The sequence below is a fragment of the Physella acuta genome, unplaced genomic scaffold, assembly GCF_028476545.2.
Source record: "Physella acuta isolate Inbredline_101_S28 unplaced genomic scaffold, ASM2847654v3 ptg000308l, whole genome shotgun sequence".
Taxonomy (NCBI): Eukaryota; Metazoa; Mollusca; class Gastropoda; family Physidae; genus Physella; species Physella acuta.
The window spans coordinates 350,556-368,631 of NW_026731827.1; the positions used below are offsets into that span (position 1 = coordinate 350,556).

An 18,076-nucleotide genomic window follows, 5' to 3' on the forward strand; every position below is an offset into this window, starting at 1 on the left:
TCTGTAACTTGTTCTGATTTCGTTATTAAAAAAAAGCACAGTACAATGCAGTGGATTTTAGTTTGATAGTACAAGCCAGCTTATCAGTTTAAAATAAAATTGATTAAAAAAAAAGATGTAGTTTTTGTGAACCTAAATGACCCCAATAAAAAAGCTTCTTACAGTTTTAAACACGGGCCGATTTCGCCCTAAACAATTATTTTTAAAGGCGTCGGTTTTTAAATCCAGTTTTGGAAGTTGATGTCATTGTTTATTTAACGCCATTTAGCATTGTTGTTAGTCTATTACCATTGACTAAAGACTTTTATTGAAATAAGTAGTGCGCGCGCACGCACTCGCACATACACACAAACACACACACGCACGCACGCACGCACACACACACACACACACACACACACACACACACACACACACACATTCCTTTATGAGTTCCATAATGTAATTGAATGGATCACCGTTTTTTTTCAGAAGATGCGTAAGACTTTTAGGTACTTATGAATAACCTACCTTTAAGTGTTCTTTACCCCGTTTTTTTTCCCTATCTTTAAACAAAGCGGTTATTATTAACAAGTGAAGAAACACAAACTAAACTTGTGAGTCTTGATAAAATACATACGCAATAAAATTTTCGGGGGTGGGGGGGGGGGGGGTGGGGTGGGGGGGGGTGCGGACACTGGTAAATATAATTATATTTTGTATATAAATTCCATTTCTTGGGGGGGGGGGTAGACTTTCTTCGGGGATGGAGTCCCCCCGAAGTAATTCTGCTCAACCGCCCCCTTGTCCCCTTAAACCAACCATATTTTTTTTTCAAACGGTAATTTCTTTCTTAAATTAAATGTGTCAAGTCCAAGTGTTCATCAATTTGAATTACAATTTACAAAGAAATGCTTTTAAAATTGAATGTGACTGCTGAAATTCAGTTTAAAAGTTGTTTTTAAAAATGCAATCGTGCGATATCACACTTTTTAAACGCCACCCTCTCTCTTGAGTCACACATTTTTGTAAAATCACACTGACAACTTTTATTTGGTGCAATATTATTCCAGCTGAATTTGTTTTTCTAATTTTTAAAAGTTGTTATAGTTGGTTACCTACACGAATTCAATATATTTTTTTTTCCATTTCAATCATTCAGCGTGTTCTTCGGACAAGTACTTATTTTAATCGTCCATAAAATCCGGTCCTGCTGTTTCTCGTGATCTGATAAGACAAGCACCTGCACGTTCTCAAAGAATTTGTTTTAAATTTGAAGTCACCTGAATAAAAGCACAGAGCACTACTTTATTGATTCTCGACATTTGTTTTAATTAGATTAGTGATCAAATCAAGATGCGCGTCTTAATTATTGCTTGTCTGGCTGTAGTGGCCTTGGTAAGTTTCATTATTGAAATAATGTGGGATTAATTACAAAATAATGGGTATTCATTCTAAAATAATGGGGATTAATTCTGAAATAATCGGATTAATTCGATTGTTTCTTTTTTGTAAGGATAAAAATATCACAAATTGTATGATCCATTTCAAACGGAAGTAATATATGAAATAATTATTTTCGTGTTTACATTCGTAGCGCCTATGTGTGCCAAACATTAGAATTAATATAAAATAACAATTAAATCCCTTTGTTGTATTTACTTTAATTTATTATTTTAAAATTCAACATTAAAATTTAATATGTTCAAAATACGATTATTGATAATTTAACATATTTATTTTATACACGCAAAATTATATTTCACTATCTTAAACTAGGTTAGTGTTTTCTTTTTAAAAATCGACTAAGTTATATACAAAAATCTATTCCAATAACACACGTTATAAAATAAAAAAAAGATAAAATATTTAAAACACTGTTCACAGTTAAAACTTTTAAACATGCGAAAGACAACCTAAAAATGGCTTCAATACTGTTTTGAACATATTTTGTTTTAAAATTTGATCTGAAAGTTTCCGTAAAGCTGACAAAATGTTTTTCACTTGAATCAGACCCAGTCCCAAACTTGGCTGGACAGATTCAGGGAGTGGTTCAATGTCAACAAAGAAGATTTCACCATCGACTTCGTTCACAACTACAGGTTTGAGGAGCACTCCACCACAGTAAGTATACGGTACAAAACACTCCACCACAGTAAGTATACAGTACAAAACACTCCACTTAAGAAAGTAGGCCTATACAGTACAAAACATAAGGGCAGGGGCGTAGCGAGGGGGGGGGGGCGGGGGGGGGGGGGCGGACCGCACCGGGTGACACCATTTAGGGGGGTGACACCAAGGCAAAAAATAGCAAAAATATATAGAGAAAAACTTTAGGGGGGGGGTGCAAATCGAAAGTTTGAGGGGGGGGGGGGTGGGTGCAAATAGAAAATTTGAAAGTTTGTCCCCGGGAAGGGTCGCTACGCCTCTGTGGGGGTGACACCATTAAGTGTCGCATCGGGTGATACCCGACCTCGCTACGCCACTGCATAAGGGTAAACAAATTATGTGATTATGCTAACAAAACATAACATTTCAGGGCCACCATCTTCTTGTTGCAATCAGTGACGTAACTGGTGATCGATCATGCCATCTTATCGAAGTGACCCCAGACTGGGCCCCCGACCTTGGTGACGACACCAAGATGCACATCATTACCGTAAGTCTCTCTTTCAGCGTGTTAATTTTGAACTGTTGTTGACAGAATTTCTCTCATGCATGTGTTCAAATAAATACTACTCATATTGTTTTCTTCTTAAATATGATTCAATTTTTGAAGCCTAAATATTCGGTGTCCCCGTATATTTTTCATTTATTTTCTGTTAAAACGTGTAGAAATGTTTACCTTGTTTGTCACTAGTGTGCACCATTTTGTTAAAAGGTGTAGAAATGCGCACCTTGTTTGTCACTAGGGTGTACCATTTTGTCTTGTATCTTTACAGGATGAGATCTACAAGCTGATCACCACCCACACACTCTCAGAGACCACCCTCACATACACCGACCTGAGGAACGTCTACGGGGACTCAGATGCCTTGAGGGTTCGTTCTATACACTCGATTTTTATTTTTATTTATAGATTTTTACTTCATTTATTTCCAATTTTAAAAAAAAATTCTATAAAAAAATGAATCACATTTCTATTTTGTTACAACTTGTATTTTCTTGCTTAAAATTATTTCTATTTGTTTAAAATCAGTATTATTTGTATTCATAACATTTTTAAAGACCCTGGAATCAGATTTTCGATCTTTCGAATTTTATGTTTATTTTCTAATTGATTAATATGTGATCGTAGTCCGTACAGTTTCAGATGTTGTTACAAAATAAAACTATACCAAATTTTATATGAAGAATATAGCAACAAATATATAACATTTTCTCATGTTTGACAAATTAGGTATTTGGTAAACGTATTTAAAATTGTTCATACTCATTGACAAACATAAAACAACTTTCCAGGAGTGTGTCCAACACAGGGTCTACATCGTCACCTACAAACCAAGTTACCTGACTTCAGGTTAAACACCTTCATCCAGGTAGAGCGCTAGCCTCAACACCAAACTGAATCAACAAGTCTTAGGAAATAGGATGTAGGCGTTAGACTAAAATGCATTTTAATGTCAACCAGAATGCGAAGCAAATTTTTTTTGTTCGATGTATTGCGTGTAACCTAAAGATAAATAAACAACAATCATGCAACTGAAAATTAAAAACGCTACAATTTATATTTTGTTTTATTTTTAGATTCTTTACGATTAAAGTATGTAATGCTTATTTCTACCAACAATAGAGAAAATCAGAGTTTCTTCCAGGCATCTCTTTGCCCCCCCCCCCCCCCCCCGAAATTTTTTTACCGCCCCCCCCCCCCCTCCGAACGAAATGAAATTTATATAATTTTTATAGAAAATATATACTTTTAACAGTGTCCGCCCCCCCCCCCGAAGAAAGTCTACCGCCCCCCCCCCCCCGAAAATTTCAAGTGCCCCCCCTCGGTGAAAAAAGTCTGGAAGAAGCACTGGAGAAAATAAGCAACGTGTCAACGTGTGTATTTCCTTTCAGCTGTGATCCATATATATTTTCAAATAGTATTTTTGAAGGGAAGTAAGTATATTTTCCGAACAGAAATTTTTTAAATATAAAATAATGTTATTTTTTCGATTAATTTTAAAGTGCACTACACAATAGGGACAAAGTCTGGCTACTACACTCGATGACTAAACCAAACTAAGCCTCGCAACCGCCGCCCCAGGGGTAATATACCCGGTTGCTCTCAAGAGCGCTCCGAGACGCCCTTGACCCCTGGACAGTCGCCGACTAGTGTTTTATCACAGGATTATGGAGGGTGATTCATACAGCACCCCACGGGGCGTCTGGGCGGTGATGTGGACAACAGAGTTTCTATCAGACTTTTTTATGGCGGGTAGTTGCATCTTTCTGGGTGGGTGTGGCACACTTACATTTCTGTGCGATAGAAGTGCTCGCCCCCCCCCCCACCCCTTCCTAAAAATATGTCAGAAATAAACTCTGGTGGACAAATCTGCTCCTCAACAAGAATGATCTATGAAATACAGCTCAGAACTTTTTATATTTAACTAACTCAGTTTAAGAAAACTAGGTCACGAGTCTAAAAATACATGATTGGTAACGTGTCGATGAAACATTTTAAAAATTATTTGTCATCCTTGTGTGTAGGACTAGACCACAGCAACGCGGGACGGGTACGCTAGTTTAAAATAATAGACTATCAGCCGCAACATCACATGTTCGATACGTGTCACAAGTTAGATAGTTACCTTCTACATCAATCTAGAATCTACTTTTTGGAAAGAAATATGACTGCAACAATTTATTTTATCTTCTAGCTTTTTGAAATGTGTTATAAACATATTCAGAGAAAAATAATCATAAATTATTGAAACAAATAAGCAATAGCAATAATCCAGGAACGCTACAAGTGGTAAATACTGCTCCGTGGCTGTACTTCGACGGATGGTCCAGGTGATGGGACAGCTACCAAAGGTGTAGGAATCTGGCAACAGCACCACCCACTTCAGACAGGGCATTCAGCTATAGGTAAAAAGATAAATAAAAGGTAATCATCATGGTTGACAGGTAGGCCTATAGGGGTTTTCTGTTGAGGACCACTAACATGACTTTCTCTTGTGAAGTTCTTAACGTAAGTTGGACATTACACCCTGCCAATTACCCCCCACCCCCCCCCCCCCCCACGTTATTTAAACAGTCATGACCCCCAAATCAATTGCCCCCTAAAGAAGACGTTTATGAAGGGGGGTGGTGGAGAGGGGGGATCACGATAGTGGTAATTGCCTGAGAGGTGAAGTCTTAGATACGTTTTAACCACACGTTATATTAATATTTATAGTTTTAAAAATGACAACTTAATTGTATCTCGACGATCTCATATTAGAAGTAATTTTAGAAACTATGAGATACCACTTCAAGAGTTCGCTTAAGTTTTGGTCTCAGTGGTGATAATGCATTTAAGGTCGCTAAAATTGTAGCTGCTTTATTCAGAGGCGTAGCGACCCTTCCCGGCGCCAGGGGACAAACTTTCAATTTGGCGCCCCCCTCGAGAACAACCTTTCAACTTTCAATTTGCACACCCCCCTCAAACTTTCAATTTGCGACCCCACCCCCTCAAACTTTCACTTTGCACCCCCCCCCCTCCTCAAACTTTCAATGTGCACCCCCACTCAAACTTTCAATTTGCACCCCCCTCAAACTTTCAATTAGTTTTTCCAACCCATTTTGGCGCCCCCTAAGGTCGCGCCCGGGGACATATGTACCCCCCCCCCCCGTCGCTACGCCTCTGACTTTGATGTGAACATTTTTTAGTTTGTGGGGTATTTTCCGCAACTGTTTCGTCCTCCATTAGACACTTTAAGACCAATAGTTATATAAAAATAGGTACACATGAAAAAATTTCAAAATCTAAACCTATCGATGACAGAAAACCAAATTTCAAACAAATACCCAGCCGCCGACTGTCGATATTACAGGCGTGATGACAGCAGTCAGAGCGCTCTTGCAGAAACCAAACACCTCTTTGATGGCGGTCCAGACGCCGTTGGCGATGATCGAGAGCACGTCCCAGCAGAAGTAGAAGGCTGTAACAATGGCCTCCCAGACGTAGCTCGCCCCCTTCATCACTGCCGTCACCACCGTCTTGAAGTCACTGATACTCCAGGAGCGATTGGCGCACTGGGAACATACGTGATCGGATTGGTTATCCTTGTGACGGTTACGTAGACACTATATAATTTGATGTGGTGTAAGATTAATGTAAGTAGCTTAACATAGTTATAATGTAAGATTAATTTAAGTAGCATAAATTACCTGTAAGGCAAGATTAATGTTAACAGCATAACCTAGATCTTTGTTATGTACGATTAGCTACAATAGCAATCTGCCTATTCTGCTACAAGAGCAACCTTCCTGTTCTGCTACAAGAGCAACCAACCTGTTCTGCTACAAGAGCAACCTACCTGTTCCCCAACAAGAGCAACCTACCAGTTCTGCTACAAGAGCAACCTACTTGTTATGTTACAAGAGCAGCCTACCTGTTATGTTACAAGAGCAATCTACCCTTTCCCCAACAAGAGCAACATACCTGTTAGCAACCTACCTGTTCTGCTAAAGCTCTGACTTTTCTACGTTCTGGAGACTCGGCAAAACTTTTTGATATTCCATGTAATTCTTTTACGATGCTGTCCAGAGAGGGACTCGACTCAGCCCTTGATCAGATAGAGAATGACAGTTTTGTGACAAGAAAGGGACTATAATCACAGTTTGTGACGAAATGGGGACCAAATAATGACAGTTTTGTGACGAAATTTGGACCAAATAATGACAGTTTTGTGACGAAATTTGGACCAAATAATCACAGTTTTGTGACGAAATTTGGACCAAATAATGACAGTTTTGTGACGAAATTTGGACCAAATAATGACAGTTTTGTGACGAAATTTGGACCAAATAATGACAGTTTTGTGACGAAATGGGGACCAAATAATGACAGTTTTGTGACGAAATTTGGACCAAATAATCACAGTTTTGTGACGAAATTTGGACCAAATAATCACAGTTTTGTGACGAAATTTGGACCAAATAATGACAGTTTTGTGACGAAATGGGGACCAAATAATGACAGTTTTGTGACGAAATTTGGACCAAATAATGACAGTTTTGTGACGAAATTTGGACAAAATAATGACAGTTTTGTGACGAAATGGGGACCAAATAATGACAGTTTTGTGACGAAATGGGGACCAAATAATGACAGTTTTTTTGTGACTGACTGATAACAAATGACAAGCTCTTTTTCTTTGAACATACAGCTAAACAACATTATAAAACAGTATAAACTGATTTGACGAAGTAATCTTTTTCGCAAGACGTTTGGATTATCTAAACTATCCCTACATAGTGAGTATTATGTCTTCTATACGTTGCTTTGACGTTTAGACTATAAATCGAGCGTCATACAATTGTAATTAAAAGAAGTCCTAAAATAATTTAGTTGACAATTAGTATTTATGTTTAATTAATTAAACTTACTTTTGTCCGGTAATTTGCTGTATCACCTGTGGATCTTGGCTTGCTACAAAATTCTCAAACACGGCACCGACCACAACATTTTCTGCCATTTTTCTAAAGAGACAAAGCTATCTTAGCATACTGTTATATAGCATAGATCGTTTTATTACGGCGCAATAGTGACACAACACAGTAAGTTGGGAGAGATCTGCAAAAGTGTGTTTCGTGGATAGGCTTCATATGTGTGTGTGTGTGTGTGTGTGTGTGTGTGTGTGCGTGCGTGAGTGCGTGCGTGTGTCTGTAGAATTTGGGGCTATAATGAATTCGTTATAATTCGTTATGATAAAGTATATTTGAGTTTGTAACTGTTCTACTTGTTTCATCCGTGTACACACACAGACACACAGACACACAGACATACAGACACACAGACACACACACACACACAGACACACACACACACACACGCACGCACGCACGCACACACACACACACACACACACACTTCAACACTCGGAGGCTATTGTATAATAATATGCCTGATAAATAATTTAGCGTTGATCAGTCAGGGACGAGCAATCGAATATTTTTCATTTATCTCTTCGGTGGACGGTGTATTTCGTTCTGATCAGTTAGACAAAAATGTTATTTATCTTATGAAAGTTGCAGCCGTTAGTGTTTCTTTCAGACTTTTTCTCGTGCGTGTTGGTGGTGAGGGGTGGGGGTGGGGGGCACTTATTTTTCTGAGAGGGGGGTGACTGGTAAAAGCATATATTTTCTATATAACTTTCATTTCGTCGGGGGGGGGGGGGGGGGTGAAGACAGGACTGCTTCGTGGACGTGCGAAGAAATGCATAAGAAATACTGGTGTCATCCATCAAGGGATAGCTTTAAACTGAGCATAGTTAGAAGTAACAACGTCTGCTACTAGTACAGCTGGATGTAGCACTGTTTTTAGATTGGTATAAGTTAGAAACACACCTCAATTATAAGTAGCACGTTTACGTAATGCTGTGGTCAAGCCCTCCTTGTTCGTATTGGTGTAAGTTAGAAACACCTCAAAATGATCTTTTAATTTTTTTCTCTCCCTCTACTGGCCCCCTTAGGCGGTCGTCCACACCCCCCCCTCCCCCTCACCCCAGTTACATCTCTAAACGGCAGTGGAAGATAAGCGGGTGGTTGGTAAAATTGGTTAAAATTAGATGTGCATTTTTATCAAATTCTTTAAAATACCCCTCCCACCTACCTAAGACAACATAATCATATTTGTCAACTTAAACCTGAAGATGCGATAGTTTGAAAAGATTATTTGATGTTGGGTGCTTTTATGCCTGTTTATTTAAAAGTTAAATTATGTCAGTGAATCCTTTGTATACGTAAATATTGATCTGTTAGTTTTATACATTTTAATATTTCGGTTAGTTATTTTTTACGATTGTATTGCCTTGTTATGTTCTGGCTGTTTTAAGTGAATGATTGTAACGTCTTGTTATGTTCTGACTGCTTTAAGTGAATAATTATACAAAAGTATTGTTACAATGTAACAAAATAAAACAAACTACATTTGTTGTATGGTTTTTTCTACAGTTATCTATAAATGTGAGAAAATAAACTAAACTTACTCAGACTTAGCTCTGATCAGTTCGAGTCGATAAACAAAATATCGCGGCAACAGGTTTAACAAATTACAGGACCGATACCAACTACAAGAAGAATATTGAAATCGATTACTTAAAGAAATGATCCGTTAACTTTTCTTGGAAAACCATAAAACCACGACTTGTGTAAATTTTGATTTGATTAAAAACGAAGAGATAATTGACTTTGTTTGAATGGTAGGGCGTTTTTCATACCGTATTCCAGTCCCACGGTGCACATGTTCAATTTGATGATTTCCTAATGTAGATTACTATCAACTAAAAGTGATCTACATCTGATATAGAATCATGGTTTATTAAAGTAATGTAGGAATACATTTGGCTGTATAAAAAGAGTATAAAACATGCTAAACAATTTAAAAAAGGCTATTAACACATTCTTAAAAAAAACGTCAACGGTAATTTTTTTTTTTACTACACCATCTATTTTGTATAGCATTAGGGGAGTAGGGTTTTACTTTTACGCTATAATATTTATTGTAATACAAATTATAAAATTACTAGTTTTAGAAAGTTTACATGACCATATTTATAAACCAAAAGCCTGCAAAACAAGTCGGTGTATACCAGAGGCGTAGAGACCCTTCCCGGCGCCCGGGGACAAACTTTCGATTTGCACCCCCCTCAAACTTTTGATTTGCACCCCCCCCCCGTCAAACTTTTGATTTGCACCCCCCTCAAACTTTTGATTACTTTTTCCAACCCATTTGGGCGCCCCCTAAGGTCGGCGCCCGGGACATATGTCCCCCCCTGCCCCCCCATCACTACGCCTCTAGTGTATACATTTAAAGTAAACATTACAATTATCACAAGTTACTTAAGTAATGTGGTAGATTTGTTGAATTCTACTCACAACTGCATAGTAGTGAAATTGAGTTAAACTTTCGCAACGTAAACATAAATACTTAAGTTTAGCAATGCTGAATACTTGGAAATAAAGCACTAAATTAATGTGAATTTAATAGCAAGGAGAGTTAGTTATTTTATTTCTCGGGTTGTCCAGGTTTAGCAGCAGGCTCATAAGATTAGCCACAACCAAACTAAATTGACGAAACGTAAACTTTAGTTTTATTCACAAAATAATATCTGATAAAGTTTATGTTTTAAACTTTGACAGGGTAAAGATTTCTTTGGTATTATTTTTTTTTCGAAAAACATTTCCAAGGCCATTGGTGTCAGATGACACAGATAAAATCGAGCCGTGACGTTCACTACTTTATAATCGTATTGCAGAGTTTATTCTACTTTGAGACAGCTTTAATGCTCACTTATTGAACACACAATACACTCCTGTTCAATAGGTTATTGATTTTAAAATTGCCCTGTTCGAGTTTCGCTAAAGTCATTTTTCAAAGCTGAAAAGAAAATGTTTGCATATCGTAAATTGACATCTATCAAAAACCAACATAACAGTACGCATACGTCGTATGCAGCATAATAAAACATATGTGGAAATTTGAACTGTTCTTTAAATCACATATTGATTTTATTCTTTAAACTATGTCTGGCGGTGTTGTTCAGTAAGGTATACAAATTGTCCGCTTTGATGTTTATCTTAGATCAAGTTTTCTGAAGTTCAATTCTACCTAATAAAGAGTTTTCTTAAAAAGAAAATAAGTACCAAGGTTTGATTTAGTTTTATTTCATAACAATTTTTATTTTTAAAATATATAACTTTCCATTTGCATCGTACTAAAACATATTATTTTAAAGATTTTTAAAAAAATTCCCTAAATAAAAAAAATGATTTTTATTTCCAACCTTGAACAAGGATACGCATAAATGTAGAGGTTTTAAAAAGTCCCACCCTCACCACCACCCACAATTACGACACAAATACCGTACTCATACCATGCATGCTACAACTGGAATAAAATTATGGAAAACAATATATTTGTACCAAATTCGTCTCATTAAGATTTAAAAAAAAATTCCCAGGCTGAAATACTAATCATTATCAAAGTAGAGTAAAATACAAAGTAACCTAACACCCTACCCTACCACCTACCCTCCCCCCCACACACAATTAAGCCACGAATGACACATCGAGTAAAATCGTGGAAAATCCATAACCTTATCTACACATTAATAAGAAAATATTGTTACGTCATTAAGCATCGTTCTTAACTTTGCATTCCATGAAAGTAAAATAAAATTGAAAAAAAAAAAAACAAACAGAAACAACCACATAAAAACAAGCCAATGATAGCCCAAGTTATAAAATGTCGCGCTAAGCGATGGCAGCAGAACATTTACCCTGTCACTTATCCCCTATCCCATCCCCCCCCCCCCCGATGAAGCCAGTGTTTCTTCCAGACTTTCTTCTCCGGGGGGGGGGGGGGGCACTTGATATTTTCGGGGGGCGGTCAACATTTTCCGGGGGGGGGGGGCGGACACTAGTAGAAGTATATTTTTACTATATAAATTCAATCTCGTTCGCCCCCCCCCCCCCCCCCGCCCCCGAAGAGATGCCTGGAAGAAACTCTGCATGAAGCTTGTCTATCGCCCCCTATCCCGAAATATATAGAATGTAAATATAGAAATATATACCTTTACCAGCGTACACCCCCCCTCACAAAAGTTTTAAGTGACCTCAAAGCCCCAAGAGATAAAAACTGAAAGAAACACTGATTTGTATTGCGTTTTGAATTATGTCTAGTGTTAGGGTGAGGGAAAAATGTAAGTAATGTTCACTTTCAAACCTGACATTCTACGTAAGTCAGGTACTCATTAGAGCTGTGTGGTCTCCATTGTTTATTCTTTGCTCAAGTCAAGCAAAACTAAAGGCCTTGTGTCACCCTATAATAGGTAACTTGCAAGATAGAGATGGGGTAATTATCATGAAGGGAGATTTAATAGGGGGGCATTGATGATGGGAGGAGGTCATTGATCTGGGGTGTAATGATACGGGGCAATAAACAGGGAGAGGGGTAATCAATGTCCTCGACCACAAGACCAAAAGACTGGAGTTAAATTTAAAACACGCAAACACTTGAAACCAAACAAAAAGGTAAGTAAAAAGTAACAAAACTTTTAATTTAAATAAATACATTTATTGTAGTACAATAGAAAAGTGTTTAAACCCATGTTAAAACAAAAATCATTTCCGTATATTGTTCTATATGAAATTGACAGGTGAGTCAATTATTGTTGCCCATCATTTTAAAGACGCTAGAATCTGTAGAAGCCAGTTAGCTTTAGTGTTAAAGCTATCAAAATTTCGATCAAACAAACCTTGACTATAATTCATATTGAACAAAAACAATTATTTTTTTTTAGTTTAAAATTCACAAATATGTCTGTTACATTTATAATTTTAATGAGTTATTCTCAATGATACCACTTAAAGATACATGGAAATATTTTCTCCATTTAATGACTTAAAAGTAGAATTACAAAATATTTTGTATGTTAATTTTTTCTTCTAGTCCCAAAAGAAAAAAATCGTGTGATGGATGAAAGGAATCCAGTCTTCGGTGTTTTTAGAACTGCTCTCTGGTAAAACAAAATGTATGTATTATATATATATATATATATATATATATATATATATATATATATATATATATATACATATATATATATATATATATATATATATATATATATATATATATATATATATATATATATATATATAAAAATGTAAAAATATATATATATATATATATATATATATATATATATATATATATATATTTAAAAAGAAAAATTGTAAGCATATACATATATATATATATATATATATATATATATATATATATATATATATATATATATACATATATATAAGTCGACGAAGTTGTTAATTAATAATAAAAATATATTTGTTATTGAGTCGGATTGTATAAATACTTAATACTTAAGTTTAGCAATGCTGAATATTTGGAAATACAAGCACTAAATTAATGTGGATCTAAAAGCAAGGAAAGTTAGTTATTTTATTTCTTGGGTTGTCCAGGTTGAGCAACAAGTTCATAAGATTAGTCGCAACCAAACTAAATTGACGAAACGTAAACTTTAGTTTTCTTCACAAAATAATATTTGATACGAGCAAACCCCGATAACTATCCCACACGCAACAGCACAAGAGAACAAAGCCAGCCGTGTGTCCCTACCCATCCACCAGCGGCGTCCACCTTAGCGTCCAGGTGTTGGGAAAAAGCTTGCTGGCTCCACTGTAAGACCTCGTCCATCCTGGGCGTGCCCTTAATCGCCATCCTCATCATGAAGTCATAGAAGTAGAAGAACATGACGACAATCTGGTCGGACAGGTGCTGGTCAGACTCTGGACCCAGCAACATACGCACAAGTTCTGCGAAATCTGTTTCGCTCAGTTCCAGATTCGGCTGTGTGAGATGTTTAGTGATGAAGATAGAGAATAGTATGCTTAGGTATTTATTATCATTATCATCTTTTACCGTTTGTGCCCAAGACACATACGGGTAGATGTGATTATTAACATGTCTTAGGTACCCATTAGACCTGGGTGGACTCAGGCACATTCTTCTGACTTGAACCCGGATTAAGACTCTCGGGTTAGCAGTCTACTGCTTTACCACTAGGGCTCGCCGTCCGCACTAGTGTAATTAATTCAACAGAGCCGAAGTATAAATATAAGATTCTTTTAATTAAATTAAATAACAACATTGCAATTCTTTTGTGCAACACAACTATTAACTCAATACCGGGAAAGTAATTTTCCAATAAAAGTTTTATTTCTTCTCGATACTGTTATCGTTGATTCGACCAACCAACCTTATTAGCTTCGTCTTTGGTCAACTGCCTGTGTTCGTATCGCTTGAACTCATCTGCCAGTTGGTCCAGTGTGGTCGCTATGTACTGGTAGTCGGGGTCATTTGAGGTTTCACTCTGGGCACTGAAACCATTGTAAATAACGTCAGTAGAATGGCAAATATTTATCACTGAAACCATTGTAAATACCGTAAGTATAATGGCAAATATTTATCACCGAAATCGTTGTAAATAGCGTCAGTATAATGGCAAATATTTATCACTGAAAACGTTGTAAATACCGTCAGTATAACGACAAATATTTATCACTGAATCTATTGTAAATACCGTCAGAAGAATGGCGAAAATTCATCACTCAAATCATTGTAAATACCATCAGTATAATGGCAAATATTTATCACTGAAACCATTGTAAATACCGTCAGTATAATGGCAAATATTTATCACTGAAAACGTTGTAAATACCGTCAGTATAACGACAAATATTTATCACTGAATCTATTGTAAATACCGTCAGAAGAATGGCGAAAATTCATCACTCAAATCATTGTAAATACCATCAGTATAATGGCAAATATTTATCACTGAAACCATTGTAAATACCGTCAGTATAATGGCAAATATTTATCACTGAAACCATTGTAAATACCGTCAGTATAATGGCAAATATTTATCACAGAAACCGTTGTAAATACCGTCAGTATAATGGCAAATATTTATCACTGAAACCGTTGTAAATACCGTCAGTATAATGGCAAATATTTATCACTGAAACCGTTGTAAATACCGTCAATGTAATGGCAAATATTTATCAATGAAAAATTGTAAATAGGCCTAACGTGAGAATACTGGCAAATATGAGTACAATGTATAAACAGAACATGGTAAACTGCAAATGCCCTATCAATTTGTTTATACTATTAAATAAATTGGTATTTGTTAGCTTGAAGTAAGCCTTGAAAAGCTGCTATTTAAGTAAATGGCACACATTACAGACCACAAATTGCTTGTGATTTTAAAATGACGTTTCGTACCATTTATGTGTAACTTTTGGCTCATTAATACAAATAAAATAAAAGAATATATTTTAATTTTATTGAGGTAATAAAAATATTGAACTATTCAAAATTTTTCAATAGCCATAAAAAAAATTGAATTTTAAAAAACGATGGTGACTTTGTTTATACGTATAAACTACAAGAATGATTTTTTTATAGATTAAAAAAACTATCCTGTTACCTTAGAGATCGAAGTAGGTCAATGAAGAAAGGGGCGTCAACCTTCAATTGCTCTCGGACAAAGTGAAGAAAGAGCTGACCAGCTAGGTGGCTAGTCATCCCAGGCTGCTGGGGCACATGATGCGCCATGATTGCCAAAACACACGAGACAGCAGCGTTACTCTACCTGAAAGTCGACGGCCTACTACAGGTACAACCTCACCCGAACAAGTCACACAATCACGGCCTACTACAGGTACAACTTCACCCAAACAAGTCACACAAACACGGCCTACTACAGGTACAACTTCACCCAAACAAGTCACACAAACACGGCCTACTACATACACAATTTTACGTGAACAAGTTCCAGGATTTGTTGTTTGTGCATGAAGTTTCTTGTTGCAACACGTAACACGCATTGAAAAATATTTGCTGTATTTGGCAATGGCGACTTTTATTCTCATACGACTACTGACAGTAGTCGATTACAAACCAGGAAATATTGGGAGGTAACTCGATTAATTTTCTCCACTGTCCTACGCCTGGAATTTTACAGCTACCATTTTTAGCTTTCACTTCATATTGCTGTAGTGCATTTCTTGCAGACACATAAATAGTAGTCAATACTTTCTCAGAGATTATCTTCCAAGAGCCCTCCTTCATCTCAATTAGAAAAGCAAAAACATATCGAAATGCGATAACCCTCGTATATTTAAAAAAAAAAAGTTCAACTGATAAATCATCTACACGTCACCCGGACACTCTTAAAGCAGAGGCGTAGCGAAGGGGGGGGGGGCGACATATGTCCCCGGGCGCCGACCTTAGGTGGCGCCAAAATGGGTTGGAAAAACAAATTGAAAGTTTGGGGGGGGGGGGGGGGTGCAAATCAAATGTTTGTCCCCGGGCGCCGGGAAGGGTCGCTACGCCTCTGTCTTAAAGTACCAAACATTTTGAATGTACATAAACACAGCACACTGGCATACATATAAAGTAAAAGTTTTACTTATGTTCCCATAATCACCGAAAACGAACTCTGATGATGAGTATGTCAAGTGTCGAGCACACCATCACACCGTCCCAGGTTTAGTGTAAGGCTGGTGACTAAATCAGTGCCTCGAGGTGGCTTTTGTCTTCTTGTCTGCATAAGTCTTGTCAAAATTTTGTTTAATTTGGTAAATTAAGGCTCTATTAATTAACCACACGACTATAATTATAAGAATAAATAGGCAATTGCTAAGCTATGATAGACGGAAAAAGATAATTCCAATTAGGCTAAGTTATTTTTGGTTATGAGAAGGGCGATTACTCTAGCTGTACTTAAATTTAAGCTAAGGATTCTGCTTCAAAGAAATCAAAATCGTATTTAAAGTTAAATAATATGCAGAGGCGTAGCGAGTGGGGGGGAGGGACATAGATACCTTAGGGGGGGGGGGTGCGCCAAAATAGGTTGGAAAAACAAATTGAAAGTTTGAGGGGGGTGCAAATCAAAAATACGAGGGGGGGGGGTGTGCAAATCGAAAGTTTGAGGGGGTGCAAATCATAAGTTCGAAAGCGGGGGGGGGGGGGGGGGGTGGGGTGCAAATCGAAGGTTTGTCCCCGGGCGCCGGGAAGGGTCACTACTTCTCTGATAATATGTTGAGTATTTTTATATGCACGGGTCTACTGGCTCTGTCAAAGACGCTCCCAATTTTAATCTTCATATTTCATTTTTTTGCACCCAAGCCTGATAACCGCTGCCTACAAAGTTGCGAGTAACTTTACAAACAGCAAAGCAATAAAAGGGAAGATAATAATTGATAGTAAGTCATTTGAAAAACATCAAAGCACTAATCCTGGCTCCACTTCGATTTTTCCCGGGTCCAATTGACCCAATTCACCCCTGGTAATAAGTCATATGCATTCTCTGTAGCATATACTAAAGTTAGTTGTGTTAATACTGAATCAGAATTTATTACATTAAACAGGTGATATACCTACTTATTAGAAACATCCAACAGTTTCAGTAAATCACATTGGGAGTTTCTTTCTGACACCCCTTTGGGGGGGGGGGGGGGGGGAGAAGTGAAGTGCCCCAGAGATCACGTCTACAGCTCCCCCCCCCCCCGTAGAAAAAAGTCAGAAAGAAACCTTGATTGCGATAGGTTAACCACAAGCTGTGACCCCCCCCCCCCACCCCTAATCCCTATCCCACCTCAAACTACCGGTGCTCACAAATCGAGGCCGCTGACATCATATATGGGTGCCGGTTTAACATATAAACTACGTGGATCTGGTATAATTATATCATGTTGCAGAACACATGAACCGTTTTTTTTACTTTCTCGTATATACGAAGTATAGAGAAAGTATTGTAATCGTGCAAAAAAAAAAATTGGGATTTTTACAAATCTCGACGTTTTACACCTCACTGATACGGAAAAACATAATTTTGCAATCTTGTCCGTATGTCTGTGTGTGTGTGTGTCTGTCTGTCTGTCCGTGTGTAAGCACGATTACTTGAGTACCGTTACAGCTAGGTTGATGAAATTTCATATATATGTATTTTATCAAAATCGTAGATCCGTATAAACTTTTGAGCGATTTCCGATAACCGGAAGTGGTACTTTTCCTACTTTGAATTTTTCAAAAGCCTATAACTTGAGTACAATTTCAGATAGATAAATGAAATTACTCATGTAAGTAAAAGATCTTATTCTCTACCTTCTGTTAAATTTCGAGTAATTTCCGTTGACCGGAAGTAGTAATTTACGCTTCTTCCGATTTCTAAAAAAACTAATGTAAATTTTTAAAGTACTAATAATATTGCGCACTATTATGCACTTTTTTATTTGGGGTTCAATTGGTGTGCAATTCTTTTGTCTACGAGATTTTATTCTAATTTTTAAAACTTTAAGTATTTAAAAT

The 18,076-nt window shown here is 37.0% G+C and overlaps 3 protein-coding genes across 4 annotated transcripts; 1 reads left to right on the top strand and 2 right to left on the bottom strand.

Moving 5' to 3' along the window:
* Window positions 1-1,243: 1,243 nt before the first annotated feature.
* On the top strand, window positions 1,244-3,707 carry LOC131940037 (uncharacterized). The gene is made up of 5 exons (XM_059298575.1): window positions 1,244-1,377; window positions 1,993-2,103; window positions 2,519-2,638; window positions 2,922-3,020; window positions 3,442-3,707. Exons 1-5 carry the CDS (start codon window positions 1,336-1,338, stop codon window positions 3,502-3,504), a joined length of 435 nt encoding a protein of 144 aa, XP_059154558.1. The 5' UTR covers window positions 1,244-1,335; the 3' UTR covers window positions 3,505-3,707.
* Window positions 3,708-3,983: 276 nt separating this feature from the next.
* On the bottom strand, window positions 3,984-9,241 carry LOC131940052 (uncharacterized). The gene is made up of 5 exons (XM_059298600.1): window positions 9,162-9,241; window positions 7,561-7,653; window positions 6,629-6,737; window positions 5,977-6,204; window positions 3,984-5,049 (listed from the first exon to the last, which is right to left on the bottom strand). The coding sequence occupies exons 2-5, from the start codon at window positions 7,647-7,649 to the stop codon at window positions 4,993-4,995; spliced, it is 483 nt and encodes a 160-aa protein (XP_059154583.1). The 5' UTR covers window positions 7,650-7,653; window positions 9,162-9,241; the 3' UTR covers window positions 3,984-4,992.
* Window positions 9,242-12,236: 2,995 nt separating this feature from the next.
* Window positions 12,237-15,607, bottom strand: LOC131940045 (uncharacterized). Of its 2 annotated transcripts, XM_059298586.1 has the most exons (5): window positions 15,518-15,607; window positions 15,192-15,356; window positions 13,956-14,076; window positions 13,316-13,546; window positions 12,237-12,692 (listed from the first exon to the last, which is right to left on the bottom strand). In XM_059298586.1, exons 2-5 carry the CDS (start codon window positions 15,317-15,319, stop codon window positions 12,609-12,611), a joined length of 564 nt encoding a protein of 187 aa, XP_059154569.1. In that variant the 5' UTR covers window positions 15,320-15,356; window positions 15,518-15,607; the 3' UTR covers window positions 12,237-12,608. The 2 variants fall into 2 exon arrangements, with proteins under 2 accessions (XP_059154569.1, XP_059154568.1); XM_059298585.1 differs by lacking the exon at window positions 15,518-15,607 and having other exon boundaries at window positions 15,192-15,495.
* Between the last annotated feature and the right edge of the window lie 2,469 nt (window positions 15,608-18,076).

Excerpts from the sequence above, each read along its gene's own strand:
- LOC131940045 (XM_059298586.1), bottom strand. The coding sequence starts at position 15,319 with ATGGCGCATCATGTGCCCCAGCAGCCTGGGATGACTAGCCACCTAGCT. Across the intron at positions 14,077-15,191 it reads GACCTACTTCGATCTCTAAG|TGCCCAGAGTGAAACCTCAA; the intron begins GTAACAGGATAG and ends CAATGGTTTCAG. Across the intron at positions 12,693-13,315 it reads TGGACGCCGCTGGTGGATGG|AGAGCAGTTCTAAAAACACC; the intron begins GTAGGGACACAC and ends TTGTTTTACCAG.
- LOC131940037 (XM_059298575.1), top strand. The coding sequence starts at position 1,336 with ATGCGCGTCTTAATTATTGCTTGTCTGGCTGTAGTGGCCTTG. Across the intron at positions 2,104-2,518 it reads TTGAGGAGCACTCCACCACA|GGCCACCATCTTCTTGTTGC; the intron begins GTAAGTATACGG and ends ATAACATTTCAG. Across the intron at positions 3,021-3,441 it reads GGGACTCAGATGCCTTGAGG|GAGTGTGTCCAACACAGGGT; the intron begins GTTCGTTCTATA and ends ACAACTTTCCAG.
- LOC131940052 (XM_059298600.1), bottom strand. The coding sequence starts at position 7,649 with ATGGCAGAAAATGTTGTGGTCGGTGCCGTGTTTGAGAATTTTGTAGCA. Across the intron at positions 6,738-7,560 it reads CAGCAAATTACCGGACAAAA|GGCTGAGTCGAGTCCCTCTC; the intron begins GTAAGTTTAATT and ends TATCTGATCAAG. Across the intron at positions 5,050-5,976 it reads TATCGACAGTCGGCGGCTGG|CTGAATGCCCTGTCTGAAGT; the intron begins GTATTTGTTTGA and ends TTTTACCTATAG.